This window comes from Lepidochelys kempii, chromosome 1 (assembly GCF_965140285.1).
Source record: "Lepidochelys kempii isolate rLepKem1 chromosome 1, rLepKem1.hap1, whole genome shotgun sequence".
NCBI classification, from domain to species: domain Eukaryota; kingdom Metazoa; phylum Chordata; order Testudines; family Cheloniidae; genus Lepidochelys; species Lepidochelys kempii.
Window position 1 is genome coordinate 227991548 of NC_136380.1, and position 15390 is coordinate 228006937.

The following is a 15390-nucleotide window of genomic DNA, read 5'->3' on the forward strand; positions in this document are numbered from 1 at the left end:
TGGTATGATGTCCATCTGTTTGCATTTGGAAAGGAAGATGATGTCTGTCTGTATCTGTACAAGTTTTTTCATGCAGTCGGTAGATTTCCACTCCATACGGCTAAATGCAGTGCCTTGCATAATGACAGGTTTCAGAGTAACAGCCGTGTTAGTCTGTATTCGCAAAAAGAAAAGGAGTACTTGTGGCACACCTTAGAGACTAACCAATTTATTTGAGCATAAGCTTTCGTGAGCTACAGCTCACTTCATCGGATGCATACTGTGGAAAGTGTAGAAGATCTTTTTATACACACAAAGCATGAAAAAATACCTCTCCCCACCCCACTCTCCTGCTGGTAATAGCTTATCTAAAGTGATCACTCTCCTTACAATGTGTATGATAATCAAGGTGGGCCATTTCCAGTACAAATCCAGGGTTTAACAAGAACGTCTGACCACACCACACGATCCATTGTCTACAGCCAAGCTCTGCAATACAACCGCATTTGCTCCAACCCCTCAGACAGAGACAAACACCTACAAGATCTCTATCAAGCATTCTTACAACTACAATACCCACCTGCGGAAGTGAAGAAACAGATTGATAGAGCCAGAAGAGTTCCCAGAAGTCACCTACTACAGGACAGGTCTAACAAAGAAAATAATAGAACGCCACTAGCCGTCACCTTCAGCCCCCAACTAAAACCCCTCCAACGCATTATTAAGGATCTACAACCTATCCTGAAGGATGACCCAACACTCTCACAAATCTTGGGAGACAGGCCAGTCCTTGCCTACAGACAGCCCCCCAACCTGAAGCAAATACTCACCAGCAACCACATACCACACAACAGAACCACTAACCCAGGAACCTATCCTTGCAACAAAGCCCGTTGCCAACTGTGCCCACATATCTATTCAGGGGACACCATCACAGGGCCTAATCACATCAGCCACACTATCAGAGGCTCATTCACCTGCACATCCACCAATGTGATATATGCCATCATGTGCCAGCAATGCCCCTCTGCCATGAACATTGGTCAAACTGGACAGTCTCTATGTAAAAGAATAAATGGACACAAATCAGATGTCAAGAATTATAACATTCATAAACCAGTCGGAGAACACTTCAATCTCTCTGGTCACGCGATTACAGACATGAAAGTTGCGATATTACAACAAAAAAACTTCAAAACCAGACTCCAGCGAGAGACTGTTGAATTGGAATTCATTTGCAAATTGGATACAATTAACTTAGGCTTGAATGGAGACTGGGAGTGGCTAAGTCATTATGCAAGGTGACCTATTTCCCCTTTTTTTTTCCAACCCCCCCACCCCCCTCCTCAGACATTCTTGTTAAACCCTGGATTTGTGCTGGAAATGGCCCACCTTGATTATCATACGCACTGTAAGGAGAGTGATCACTTTAGATAATCTATTACCAGCAGGAGAGTGGGGTGGGGGGAGGTATTTTTTCATGCTTTGTGTGTATAAAAAGATCTTCTACACTTTCCATAGTATGCATCCAATGAAGTGAGCTGTAGCTCACGAAAGCTTATGCTCAAATAATTGGTTAGTCTCTAAGGTGCCACAAGTACTCCTTTTCTATTCCAAAGAGAATCCCTTTTCATATTTGGTGTCCTTTGGATAAACAGTTGCTGTATCAAGCCCTGAATACATTTCCTGTAACACAACCGTATTCTCTAATTTCTAGGAGCTTTAGAATGAAGTGTTCTGGCTCCACCTCACAATGATAAACATTAAACTCTATCATTCTGTTCCTTAGAAATTAAATGATATGATTTTGGATGTCTTGCTTTGGGTGTATGAGCAATAATCCTATTATCAGTCACCCAGAATAAACTGAATTATGATCTCTATTTATATAGACCTATGTGCTGTCTGTGAGCTGTTTGAGGGCAGATAAACTGAAAGCATTTATTTATACATGCCAAGCATGTTTGGGGTTTCTCCTACACTTATATCTTACGTTATCATACATATATTTTACTTGTCATTTGACATCAGGGTTTATGTACTTTACAGAATACTTCCCTACATTGTGTAGACACAGTAAGTCATAGCAAAAAGGGATCATTCAATAGCTATGCAAATAGCTTGTATTTAAGGAATGTGCAACAAAAAACTGAGAGGTTGCATATCTGAAACTGCCCACAATAAATCTTTAGCTATTCATAGAACAACTAGCTGCATATGAAAAGTCTGGTTGCTAATATCATATCAGTTTGCATGACCAGTCACATGATGCTTATCAGTTCTTTTAGAAATGTGTGCACATTTCCAGCCATGCAAAGTTATGCATATCAAATACTAATTAGGAAAAATAACTTGTGCACCATATTCAGGTGAAGTAGTTTAGATCTACAACACCCTTCAAGCATTTCAGCAAGACAGTGAAGAACTATGTTTTTGATTATAGAATCTTCTGTCTGATGTATCACTTATCTAGGGAGACCAGATGTCCTGATTTTATAGGGACAGTCCCAATATTTGGGGCTTTGCCTTATATAGATGCCTATTACCTCCCTCCTGCATCCCAATTTTTCACACTTGCTATCTGTTCACCCTACACTTATCCCTTTTAGCAGCTAAGGTAACAGGATATTGAAGAAGCATCTGTCGTGTGACAAACCTAGGATCATCTGAATGACTTCTACCTTGTAGAATTCTACAGGTAAGTTGTCAGGCTGAAGTGTAGAAACAGGGTAACGTTATAGAGAATAGAAAAGGGTCAGGTAACCTATGCCATTAAGAAATGTTAGGACAAAATTGTTTACAGAGTTAATTCTCTAAAGGCTTGCTCCTGCCCTCAACTCTCCCTGACTTCAGTGGGAGCAGGGAGCTTTCAGCACTTAGCAGGAGTACTCAGTACATTGCAGGATTGAGCCCAAAGCTCACAGCTGAGCTCCAGCAGCAGTGTCAGCTCTGTTCTTGTACGGGGGGGAATCACTGGTTGAGACAATTATATAGAAAATGAAACGAAATAAAATTGAGAAGAACAGAAGAAAGAGAAGGCGAGTAAGCAGGAAAAAGACTGGTTAACTGAAGGGCTGAGCAGAACTTTTCTGTGGGTGCTCACTCCTATAATATCTGCCTCTCACCACGCTCAACTGGGAGCTGCTTTTTTCCATGGATCTCAAAACAGTTAATCACATTTTAATAAAGCCTTATATTCCCCACATGGAGCTACTGTGGGAGATTATATTGATCACCGTTTCGTAGATGGACAAACTAAGGCAGAGACGGTTTAAGCGACATGTCCAAGACTAGACAGGAAATTAGTGACAGAACTGGGAATAGAACTTGTGCAGTCCTGAGTTAGTTCTAGCTGCTAGACAACTCTGTACAATCTGTGCAATATCTATTTATAAAATCAACAGAAGAGACTCCATTGAAGTAATTATACTTATGCAGATCTAGTGCTGCAAAAGTAGTAACTAGAAATTGGGTAATATCCTTTTAAATAGTTTAGGAGCAGCTTTAATGGGCCTCTCTGTATTCCATTGCAGAAGCTAACAGATCCTAACAGAGCAACAGTGAGTATGTATAGCTAGGCCTTATGTCTGTCTGTTTTTGGCAGCATACAGGTATAAGTTATGAAACTGGCTGTCCCAAGATGTATGCTGTAGATGGGGTGAACTATTTGATAATGATTTTAAGAAGTGGTTAGAATGACATACTTGCTGGCATCATAAATTTGTAGCTATCAGTGCTAGCAAATGTTTCATTGAATGCTCCCAGATACATAGGCTTGGCAGAATTTGATTTTTATTTTTGTGAAATTTAGACAGATGAATCAATGTTTATTTTTAATCATTTCAATTGTTTATCTATTTAAATTTTGTGAAAAATGATGGTTTTAAGAATTGTGGTTTTTTTAATCAATTTAAATTTTTCACTTGCAAGATATTATGGCAGTGGAATTGGACAATTATTTAATTGCAGTAGATGTGAAGATTCAAAAAAAGCTTTATAACCAATAAAATACAAATTGTCAACATCATGAAGTAAATATCCTTAAATCAAACTCTAATAAGTTCTCAAGCAGAATTTTTTTTACTTTGCCTATCTCTAAATGTCAATTATTATTGATGGGAATAGTTTTTTATTGGTCTCTGTGTGTATGGTGAAATCTGTTTACATTTACTTATTTTAAAAAAGTAATACATCCAAGCCTATAAATAAAATATGTATTTTATTCAGATTTAAGAAAATGATTTTATGTTAATAAAGAAGAATTACAGAATTGGAGATGGACTCGCACAGCAACCCAGTGTCCTAACTACTGAAAATTATGTGTGGGTTTTTCATAATTTAGATTCACACATTGATCCAAATTTTATATTAGGGGCCTGTTATAATTGGCTGGATCAAACCCCCTAATCTAAGCATATGAGAATGCTAGTGATAATGATGGAGTTTTAAAATCAAAACCAAACTGCATAATTAGGTCCTTTTCTCCCTTATTAGGCCAAGTAAGAGCACCCAGTTTAAATACCCTTCCATCGTAGGCAGTGTTTTCAAAAATCAGGACCTGAATCTGAATTTTGTACCTTGGATCTGTCTTTATACAAATCTGAAGTTTAATGGGTCACTGTTAACTTGAATTCTCTGAAACCGACTCATTTAAAAAATAAAAAATACCTAAAAGAACTCTCTTTAAAAATATATCCTGATTTATTACAAATTTAAGGATTTACAAATAAGGGTTCTTTTGCTGCTTCCTTGCTGATGTTTATAAGTGTCTTTTCAGCAGGGGAGAGGAGTGAGCAGAGCAACGCCAGACTGGTAGTGCATGAGATGGAAAGTGCAACTGACCATCAACAAAACACTGAAACTGACTTGACACAAATTGCATTCAAATGCACAAATGAAGCAAACCTAAAAAATTAGGAAATGGTTTTCTTTTACTGATTTGCTTCAGTTTTCGTAAGCTGACGTATTCCTGGTAGCTTGAGTAGTTAAAATAATTTGACAGAAATATTAGTTTTGAAGTTTACAATGTTCCATCAGTGTCCCTAACTACAGTGTTACAGTCCTTACAATATATTATACAGCTGATCAACTACAGTAAATCTATTTTTAAAAATCACTGGGTAATTATTGACTAAATAACAACTGTCTTATTAGCTCTAATCCTGACTAATGTGTATATTAAAACATATTTATTGGTGTTCAGTGTAGAATACCTGGTTTGTTAAATTTCAGTTACTGTCACATTCAGGGAATTCTGATTTAAAGTGTTATGCCAGTAGGAGTGGAATGATGCCTGTTATTTAAAAATTTCTTTCAGTTTCTTCCCCTTCCAATTTCTGATGTGACTTGACACCCATCTTGCTTTGTCAGGCCACATTGGGCGATAGTGAGTCGGGTGAAGACACACAACCTGATGGAACCGGATGCAATATGATGCCTGTGTCCAGCTGTATCAAAAACCGGAGAGATGCCTACACACAGTCTATATCTATCTGTCTGTATGCAAAAAGAGGATTTAGAAATGGTAAAGCTAATTGTTGGCTGCATAATTTGTTGCAGTGCATGGATGAGGAACACAGCCCAAGTAGCTTTTTTCCAATGCCAGTATCATTTGGTTCGGATAATATAGCCGAAGTCACTGTAGATGATGCAATTACATCTTACCGCCGAACACTCAAAGATGCATGCACAAAAGACTTGAATATATTAAACATGCATGTAATATGCAACTGTGCATAGTATTTGTACCTTGCACCAGAGAACTTTCTTGCTGAGAGCTTGTTAGTTTGGGGCTGGGAACTTTTAAAAGCCCCTCTCCATCTCTAGCACAGCAAATCTGCTGGCTCAGTTTTGACAAAGCACAGCGTGGTAACACAAGGCATTGTTGGCTTCAGTTTCCTCCTATGCTTCTTAAACTTTCATCTCAAAGCTTCGTATCCTCACTTTTGCTGCTTCCCAGTTATCAAGGAAATGTACAGGGTATTGTACATTTCCTTGATAACTGGATAACTTGATAACATGATAACAAATGTATTAGGCCTTTCAGAATTTGATTCGTGCCATTGTTTATGAATCATTCAGTTTGTTTGGTAGGAGCGAAAATGATCTGAATAGCAATTTGCAAAATCTGATTTACGATTTAACTTCACTTAAAAAAAAAATAATTAGCACCAATGCTGAGGGCTCTCAACTTTGCATAGATTTTTTTCCAAGCGATGAACTTAGGCCCAGTGAAAAGCAAGAGATTAACAGCACAGCAAAACCACAATGTAAAATTCTGCCATATGAGGCTAATTTTCTTTTTAGCTGGCTTTTGGTGCAGTATGTAATCTCCCTACTTTCTTATGTAAGTTTCCTGCTTTTACTGTGCATACATTTCCTTCTGGTGAGTGAGACCCTCAAAATGTGTCATAGCACCCTGCTATTCATGCAGCAGGTGTTGCGCAGGCAATCACAGTCTGTGATTTCTCTGTGGATATATCTTTCTGTAATCCTACTATGAACTAATTCACAGAGCAGTCTGCTTTCTTAGTTCCGAAAGAAATTGAAACCACAAAACCCATCTCACTTGTGACCATAGCCTAGTTAATGACCAGGGTCAAATTCACCCCTGGAGTAAGCAATCAGCTTTTCCTCAGATAAATTTGACCCAAAGTCTCTAGAGCATTAGTGCTAGGACAGTGATACAAAATCACTAGTCTTGTGCATGTTTAAGATAGTTTTGTGCTGCTTTTATGAAATGTAGTGGTTAGCCAGTAGTTACAGGAGCACTCTGGCCCAGATCCTCAGAGATATTGAAATCAGTGAGCCTAAATATTTATTTTCCTAAGTATTTATGTAGTCTCCTTTGCTTTAATATCTGAGCACTTTGCAAGCATCAGTGAATTTATTTTCACCATGAGGTATGGAAGTATTGTCTCCATTCTACAGATTCAGGAACTCTCACTCTGTAGCCAGCAATCCATTTGTTAGATCCTTTTTTCAAAACCTATCTCCTGGCCTACTGTACCTGTGTCTGCAAAAATCTAGGCAATGTATGGAACCTCAGCCCCTCCAGGAAGTCTTTTATGGAGCTATTCTGGATTGAGGCCCATAGTTTGAAAACTGTAACACTACCCAATTTCAAGTATCCACCTGGGAGGTGGAGCACCAGCAATTTGTCAGGTCTTTGACCTGGTTTCTACCCAGATTATTGACATTTAGGCTACAGCAAGCCCCTTTTGTATCTCTGTGTACCAACCCTTCTCAACTTTGAACAGCACTTGTTTGTTAAGCCCCACTTTCCATTTGATCCGCTTACAAGTTGGCATCTGCAGAGAAACCCTCTGATCTTGGCCTTCGTTTGGTCAGACATTTGTTATGCACTGCAACAAGAAGCTGCCTGCGTAGTGCACATCAAGCAATGTGCCAGTCTTTATCCTTGTCAGCGTTATGCAAATCCACAGTACTGATGTTAATGCTAGTTTGGTTTTTATAGCTTGGTGACAGCAACAGCCCTCAATATTAAACACAAATATACATACACAGTTACAGCAGTGATTACTGTAGATGTTCAGCTAGTCATAATATTTGCACTTGGGGTGATAAGGAGCTTTGAATGATAATAGCACTATAGTAGGAGCTTGTTAAAGTGACAGGAGCCCTTGTGTCATTATTGAGTTGTGCATTCCTGCTTGCACTCCTACTGTTTTCTCATAAACTATCCCTCTCTGTTTGTGTACGTAACATTCTGAAAGAGAAGCCAGTCTTGCTCAGCCATAGCAGCTTGAGGCTAATAAATGTGGTGGTCTAAATTTCCTGTAGAGCTTGACACACTTTAAGGTAGCAGCGATGCTTTGGTGTAGAAAAGAAGAAAGTATTTTAATTTCATGAATCCTTTTTTATTTAGGTCCTGTTTTATTAAAATAAATCGGTCCCTATACAGCAGGGGTCGGGAACCTTTCAGAAGTGGTGTGCCAAGTCTTCATTTATTCACTTTAATTTAAGGTTTCACGTGCCAATAATGCTTTTTAACATTTTTAGAAGGTCTCTCTCTATAAGTCTATATATTATATAACTAAACTATTGTCATATGTAAACAAGGTTTTCAAAATGTTTAAGAAGCTTCATTTAAAATTAAATTAAAATGCTGATCTTACGCCGCTGGCCCGCTCAGCCCGCTGCCAGCCTGGGGTTCCATTCACCTAGGCCGGCAGCGGACTGAGCGGGGCCTGTGGCCAGGACCCCGGATGGCAAGGGGCTGGCAGCCAGAACCTCAGACTGGCAGGGGGCTGAGCGAGGCCAGTGGCTGGGACCCCAGACCAGCAGTGGGCTGAGCGGCTCAGCCCGCTGCCACTCAGCCCACTGCCAGTTTGGGGTTCTGTCTGCCAGCTCCTGCCAGCCAGGGTCGCGGCTGCCAACCCCGCTCAGCCCGCTGCCGGTCTGGGGTTCCGGTCCTGCCCACATACAGTGGGTACCTACCTTCTCCCTGGTTCTAGCCATTCTCTTCCTCTCTCTCTGCACTGAGCTGAGGGTGGGAGTGCGCTGAGCACAGGGCTGGGGGTGAAGGAGCGGGTTGGGGTGTAGGGTCTGGCTTGGAGCTAGAATGAGGGAGGGGGCTCAGGGTTGGGGCAGGAGGTTTGGGTGTGGAGTGCTTACCTGGGAAGCTCCCATTTGGTGTGAGGGGTGCAGGTGGGAATGAGGGGTGGGGGTGCAGGAGCTCCCATTTGGTGCTCAGGGTGGGGGTGGGAATGTGGGGGGTGCAAGAGTCAGGGCATAGGGTGTGGGGGGGCTGGGGGTGTGTGAGGAGGGTGCAGGAGTCAGGGCAGAGGGCTGGGGGCATGTGTGGGGGGTGCTGGACTCAGGGCTGGGGTCGTGGGGGGGTGCAGGGGTCAGGGCAGGAGGCTGGAGGTGTGTGAAGGGGGTGCAGGGGTCCGGGCAGAGGGCTGGGTGTGTGTGAGGGGGGTACAGGGGTCAGGGCAGAGGGCTGGGGGTGTGGGCTAGGGTTCTGGGGTTGCTCCCAGCCCCCTGCCCAGAGCAGCTCACAGCAGGGGGCTGGAGGGGATTTGCCCTGATTCCACCCCCGTCCCCACCTCTTCTCTGCCTCCTCCCCAGCGGGAGCTCCCTTCTCCCCCTCCCAGGCAAGGGCCATCAGCTGATGGGCGACAGGAAGGGAGAGGAGGAGGAGGGGCAGAACCCAGCACTCTGGGGGAAGAGGTGGGGGAGGGGGACCTTGCCTGCCCTGCAGCAGCAGCCGGCAGGACCAAGCTTCTTCACCTTGCCCCCGGGGCGGCGGGGGGAAGAGCGGGCCGGGGCAGGCAGGATTTTTAATGGCATGCTGCTGCCTGCTGGGGTCCCGTTGGGCAGTGGGCTGAGTGGGGAAGGCAGCCGGGACCCGGCAGGCAGCAGCGTGCCATTTAAAAACCGGCTTGCATGCTGTCTCTGGCACACGTGCCATAGTTTGCCGACCCCTGCTATACAGGATAATCAGGTTCTAACAGATACAGTTTTTATATAGCTTGTATTTGCTAATAGAAGTGAAGCTGCTGTGCTGCAGCCAGCTTCTTTGAGCAGTGCCAGCTGTAAAAGGAGCAGTAAGAGCCGGCTCAGTGATACTAGGGCACAGCATGCTTTGTCCTTCTGTTCTTGTTTGAATTCTAAGAGGACAGTCACGCCAGTGGAATAGCAAAAGCATCAGCCCCAGTCCCTATCTTTTCCTCCAAGTGCACCCAACTCTGAAAATACAATTTGTGTGATCATACTAGATTCTGTAAAGAGAGTCCCTAGAGAGCAACACCACAGTGAAAGTAAAATTGGTCAGTGAAAGACTGGGCACTTTTTTGTACTGTCAAATGAGTGGAGAAGAGCCACCTCAATTTGTTATCAAGATCTGCTGGATGAACAGATGCCATTGGATGTCCTTCAAAAACAGCCCCCGCCCCCCTTCCCCTCACTTGCATTCGCTGAAGCTCTTTTTTGTAGTCTGGACTTCCAGGACATTTTAATTCTTTCTACTGAAGTTTTATAGACACCCATTTGCACATGTTTGCATAAGTGCTTCCCTTATCAATCCCCTTTTTTGCAGGGTTTCATATTTTGACTCTAAAAACTTGGTCCAGCGTGCACTTAGCAAGTGGTTCATAATATAGTCTAATTGCTTTTGTATTTTGGAGAGCATGGCAAAGACACCTATTTCTGTGTCTTACTTTAAGTGCTTTGCTGCTGTGTTCAGCTGCTGCCTCTTCATGCTGGAGCTCTTTGAAGCATTTTCCCCAGTGGAGTATTGGGCACTTCAGTGAGGAACAACTGCAAGGAGATGCTGGTCAAGATCTCCAAAAGTGATTTGGGGTTCCTCCATTTTTGGGTGCCCAACTTGAGATGCCTCTAATGGGCCTGATTTTCAGAGGGTGGGTGCTTAGCACTTTCTGAAAATCAGGCTCCTTTAAGGTGTGTCAAGCTGGCACCCAGACACAAAATCACCCCAAATCACCCTGATAAGTCACTGAGCTCTGTGAGATTTGCTGCTCTAGCTGCTACTTTAGGCAGCACTCAGGTGCTTACACTTGCAAGCGTGTTTACTGGGCTCATACAGTAAGAAATAGCAGGAGAAGTTTTTAAACGTGCCTGGAGATGTATTTACATGACAACACCAGAGATAAAGCTGTAAAAACTGTTAAGGTCTGCTGGGTATATGCCATTTGTTTAAGCAGAAATGCAAATACATCTTCTCCTGTCATATTGGAGATCTAATGGATAAATAGTACACATTTGGAATTATCTCGAATTAGAACTCCCTTTAGGAAAGCTAACCAGCCAGCTTTCATTTCCTGTGAGCTTTCCCTACATGTTACAAAAACCCATAACGACATTCAGGCTGTTTGCCAGGTATCGCACCACCACTTTACCCTATAATGCAAGTGGTCTCTCTCTCTTGGTATTAAATACTCCTGGGATGGGTGCTTTAAAACTAACTGAATTATGATGGATGGATAGACAGATATACAGAACAAAGACTGCTGGAAAAAGTCTTGTCCAACCTCTTCTGCCATATTTGGCTCTATAGTGGCTTTGTAAATAGCAGAAGCAAAGCTCCGCAGTTAATGCCATCTTTGACTAGGAGTTTGTGTAAAAGAAAAAGAGTGGAAGAATCATCATATCATGTTGTTATGACCTGCAGCCTGATCTGCTTGGGAGGTTAGCTATTGATTTAAATGAGAGAAGGATCAGACCTGTTATGCTTTTTATTAATGATATTGGCAGTGGTATGAGTGGAGAATGGCTGGCAATTAGGCTTGGACCAATTATTGATTTATTGTGATTTTCTGTATTGATATTTATTTTCAAGCAGCTAATACTGATAATCCTTCACAGTGCAGAATGGGGCCTCTTTGACCTGTCTTTCTTTTATAGCACTCCAGATGAAACCACTTCTCGTGATCTAACACTGTCCTATCAGTGGTGTGGGATAGATTTTTAGTTTAAAAATGCCTGCTGGCTCCCCTGTGTCTTTCAAATCTTTGTTCATTGGCTAATGCATGAGAATTGCTCCTCCCCCCCTTCTGAAATGACTTCTGATTTAAATTTCTGAAGGAGAGAAATCCTCAACTCTCAGACAGAGAGCCATGATTAATAGTGGTTATTTGTCAGCAGATAACCAATTAAAAGAAAAAATATTTTTCACCTAGCCTTACAATCAATGTAGTATAAAGCCACAGATATAATAACTTGGAACAAATGAAAATATCCATGGTATAAACCAGCAGAATTTGGTTCAAAATCTATAAACATTTAGTTTATAGAAATCTGCGATAACTCCTTCAAAAACTGCACAGTCTATTGGATGATTCAGATAATCACCATCAGTCCTCCTGAGTGGACAGTAAACTAACATTAAACAGCTGCAAAGCTACTATATTTCAAAGTCCAGTAGAGCTGACCACTCGCTTATCTGTTCATGAGATTATATGAAAATAGATTCAGGAGTAAAGGAAAGGTATGTTTCAAAAATAACAGCAACACAACAGTCTCCTTTCAGTTGTAGTGACGTGGCTCATAAAGGAGAGTTGCAGATGGCTGCTTAAGACCCTAAGAACACTCTGTGTGTTTTGGGTCTGTTGAGGTCACTAGACCTGTATCTGCACTTGAACATCAAAACCGTCTGTAGCAGCGGCATTGAGATCACGTGAAATCTCGAGTGCATTCCAGAGGCTGAGAAGCTTCACTCGCCCTTGTGTTTGTTGCGTTCAGAAAGAAATATTTGTGTGTGTGGGAGGGGTAAGCAAAAATAACTCAGTGCCTAGGACTCCTTCCTTTCCTTCTTCAGCAAGGGCATTTTGCTGAAGCATTGCCAAGCCTTGCATTTCTGCCTAATGGAACTTTCTTTGAACCCAAGAAGATAAAGCACTTCCAGTGCTTCCAGTGAATAACAAGAGAGACAAAAAGACGCTTTCTTTTCCCCTTGGTCAACTTCGCTAGATCTTAAGGTTTTGTTTTTCCATCATTTCTGTTTTGATTAGCATGAAGCATCTCGTTCCACAGTGGATATATATATATATATATATATTTTTTTTTTGGAAGAACAAAGACCCCCTTTGACCTGGATTTGGATGCATCTGTGACAGCCTACTTCACTGGATGCCAGCTGAGCATAGTGCATTTAATTGATGAAATAATAATGATGAACCGTGCCTGAACTTGCTCTGACGACCACTTGAAGCAGAAGCTGTAGTAAATCAGGTCGGCATTGCACCCTGGCAGTAGTTGTCCTTCCCTGTTCTTGGTGCATTGAGGCGTTGCATAAGTGTTGAGCTTTGCGTCCCAAACATGTCCCCACAGGGCTCACTTCATTCCCATTTCAAAACTCATCTCCCCTTCCTTTAATTTAAAAGTTGGCCAAAAGAATCCTTTACTCACTTTTGTTTTTATGTGACCCTCCTAACTGCCAGTTGCATTAGGCTGATTAAAACCTGGAGCTTTCTCTTTCTAACTATCTTAATGTAAAGAAAAGCCTGGGTAGAACTGCAAAACAGACTCAATGACAAGGTAATATAACTGTCTGTGTAATAGTTCTTTAGTATGATTACTAAACTTGCAGGTTCTCTCTAACAGCCTAATAGTTCTGCATAACAACCTCCAAAATGGGACTTTCACTGATGACCAAGGACCTAATCCTCAAATTTTACTCCAATTATGTAAGTGAGTAAGCTTTGCAAATAGGGCCCCAGTTTTTGGTCTCAGTTCTTAAAAGATCATTAGAACATACTGTTGGTTGGTTTGGTTTTTTTGCTTTGTTTTGGCCATGCCTAATTGCCAAGCCCTTTTGTGCTAACATTTTGAAAGAAGAGGTTTGGAAGACAAATACTCCCTCTATAAAGTCTCCCTATGTGTGCTTTGCCACGGAAATTGGTCCATTGTTTTCAGGACCGAGGGTGAGTGCAGACAGAATAAGTACAGGATGTACAAGAAGAAAAGACTTCCCGCAGCCAGCCTTTCTATGGTCTTTGTCAGGATTCAGGCTGTTTGTCCACTTTTTCTTTCTTTTTCTTTTTTTTTTTCTGGTGCGGTGGGGTGCCAAAATATATCAATTAATTACAGCGAAGTGTTTTCAAAGAGTTATTTGATTTGCAAAGAGCAATATTTATGCTCAGATGTTGTCTTTTCATGCACAATATAGTGGAAGGGTATTTTAAACACCATTGTGACTGTGTGTGTGTGTGTGGAATTCAAACCTCTTTTATTCAGTTAATTAGCATTTGGGATTAAGAAAGGAAAATAGATTTTTTTTTCTTTTCTACAAGAAACTCAGTAAAGTAATAGGCATTAGGTGAGGCCAGTTTTTTTTCAATATCTACTCAGAAATGTTCACTCTACAGGAAATTACATTTCTCCCCAAACTGGTTGGCACTGGACTGCCTGAGGCATGCAGTTCTGAATTCCTTGCCACTCAGGCCTCCCAATGAGCATGTAAGTTGCGGGAGTTCTGGGAATAGGGAAGACAGGCTTAGTGCCTGGGTGTGTATTCACCCAATGCTTGCTGAGGGGAGAGGATTCAGAATCATTCAGACACCTGTTTGCAACACTGACCCGCTGTAGAAAGATTCCCTTTGGCAGAATCTGTCCGGGTGGGGGTGGGAGTTCCAGTTTCCCCACTCTCAGGATCTGTTCCATTGGGCAGTATGAGACGCACATGCCCCCCCCCCATACTTCCCTCCCGTAAGAAAATGTTCTGCTCCCTGATGAAAGGGGAACACTGTGCGCATGCTCTCAGAGGAAGTGTTGCAAGCGAGACATGAAAAGTAATTCTTCCTCTCTGCTCCACGCTGATATAGCCTGAACTGGAGCATTGTGCCCAGTTCTGGGCGCCACATTTCAGGAAAGATGTAGACAAATTGGAGAAAGCCCAGAGAAGAGGAACAAAAATGATTAAAGGTCTAGAAAACATGACCTGTGAGGGAAGATGGAAAAAATTGGGTTTGTTTAGTCTGAGAAGAGAAGACATGATAAAAGTTTTCAAGTACATAAAAGGTTGTTACAAGGAAGAGGGAGATAAATGGTTCTCTTTAACCGCTGAGGATAGGACAAGAAGCAATGGGCTTAAAATACAGCAAGGGCAGTTTATTGTTGGACGTTAGGAAAAATAGAGTGGTTAAGCACTGGAATAAATTGCCTAGGGAGGTTGTAGAATCTCCATCATTGGGGATTTTTAAGAGCAGGTTAGACAAACACCTGTCAGGGATTGTCTAGATCAGTGGCTTTCAACCTTTCCAGACTACTGAATCCCTTTCAGGAGTCTGATTTGTCTTGCATACCCCCAAGGTTCACCTCACTTAAAAACTACTTGCTTACAGAATCAGACATAAAAATTCAGAAGTGTCACAGCATGCTGTTACAGAAAAATTGCTTACTTTCTCATTTTTATCATATAATCATAAAATAAATCAATTGGAATATAAATATTGTACTTACATTACAGAATATAATATAGAGAGCAATATAAACAAGTCATTGTTTATATGAAATTTTAGTTTGTACAGACTTCACTAGTGCTTTTTATGTAGCCTGTTGTAAAACTAGGCAAATATCTAGATGAATTGATGTACCCGCTGGAAGACCTCCTGTGTACCTCCAAGGGTACACGTACCTCTGGTTGAGAACCACTGGTCTAGATAATAATTAGTCCTGCCATGAGTGCAGGGGACTGGACTAGATGACCTCTCAAGGTCCCTTCTAGTCCTATGATTCTGTGAAGATAGCCTGGTGTGAATGGCAGTTCTGTAGTGGGTATGTTTGACCTTCATTTCTTACCAAGACATACACCTTACCCACTTGAGGCCCATGGCTTTAGAACCTCCATTCAAGAATGTTACAAAAGCCCCTGGGAAGTGCTGTCTAATGCTTAGAGTGCCGGAATGGGACTTGTGACTCCAGGCTACA

General features: G+C 41.9%; 1 protein-coding gene across 11 annotated transcripts in view; it reads left to right on the forward strand.

The window, feature by feature from the left end:
- Positions 1 to 15390, forward strand: part of PHF21B (PHD finger protein 21B) — a 206859-nt gene that overhangs the window by 40859 nt on the left and 150610 nt on the right. Inside the window, exon 1 of one of the 11 annotated variants that reach the window (XM_073316245.2) lies at positions 5350 to 5503. The exons of the other annotated variants lie outside the window; for them this stretch is intronic. Within the exon in view, the coding sequence (XP_073172346.1) occupies positions 5447 to 5503 (57 nt within the window). The 5' untranslated portion in view covers positions 5350 to 5446. Of the gene's footprint in view, positions 1 to 5349; positions 5504 to 15390 lie in introns of those variants that run through there. 11 annotated transcript variants of the gene reach the window in all.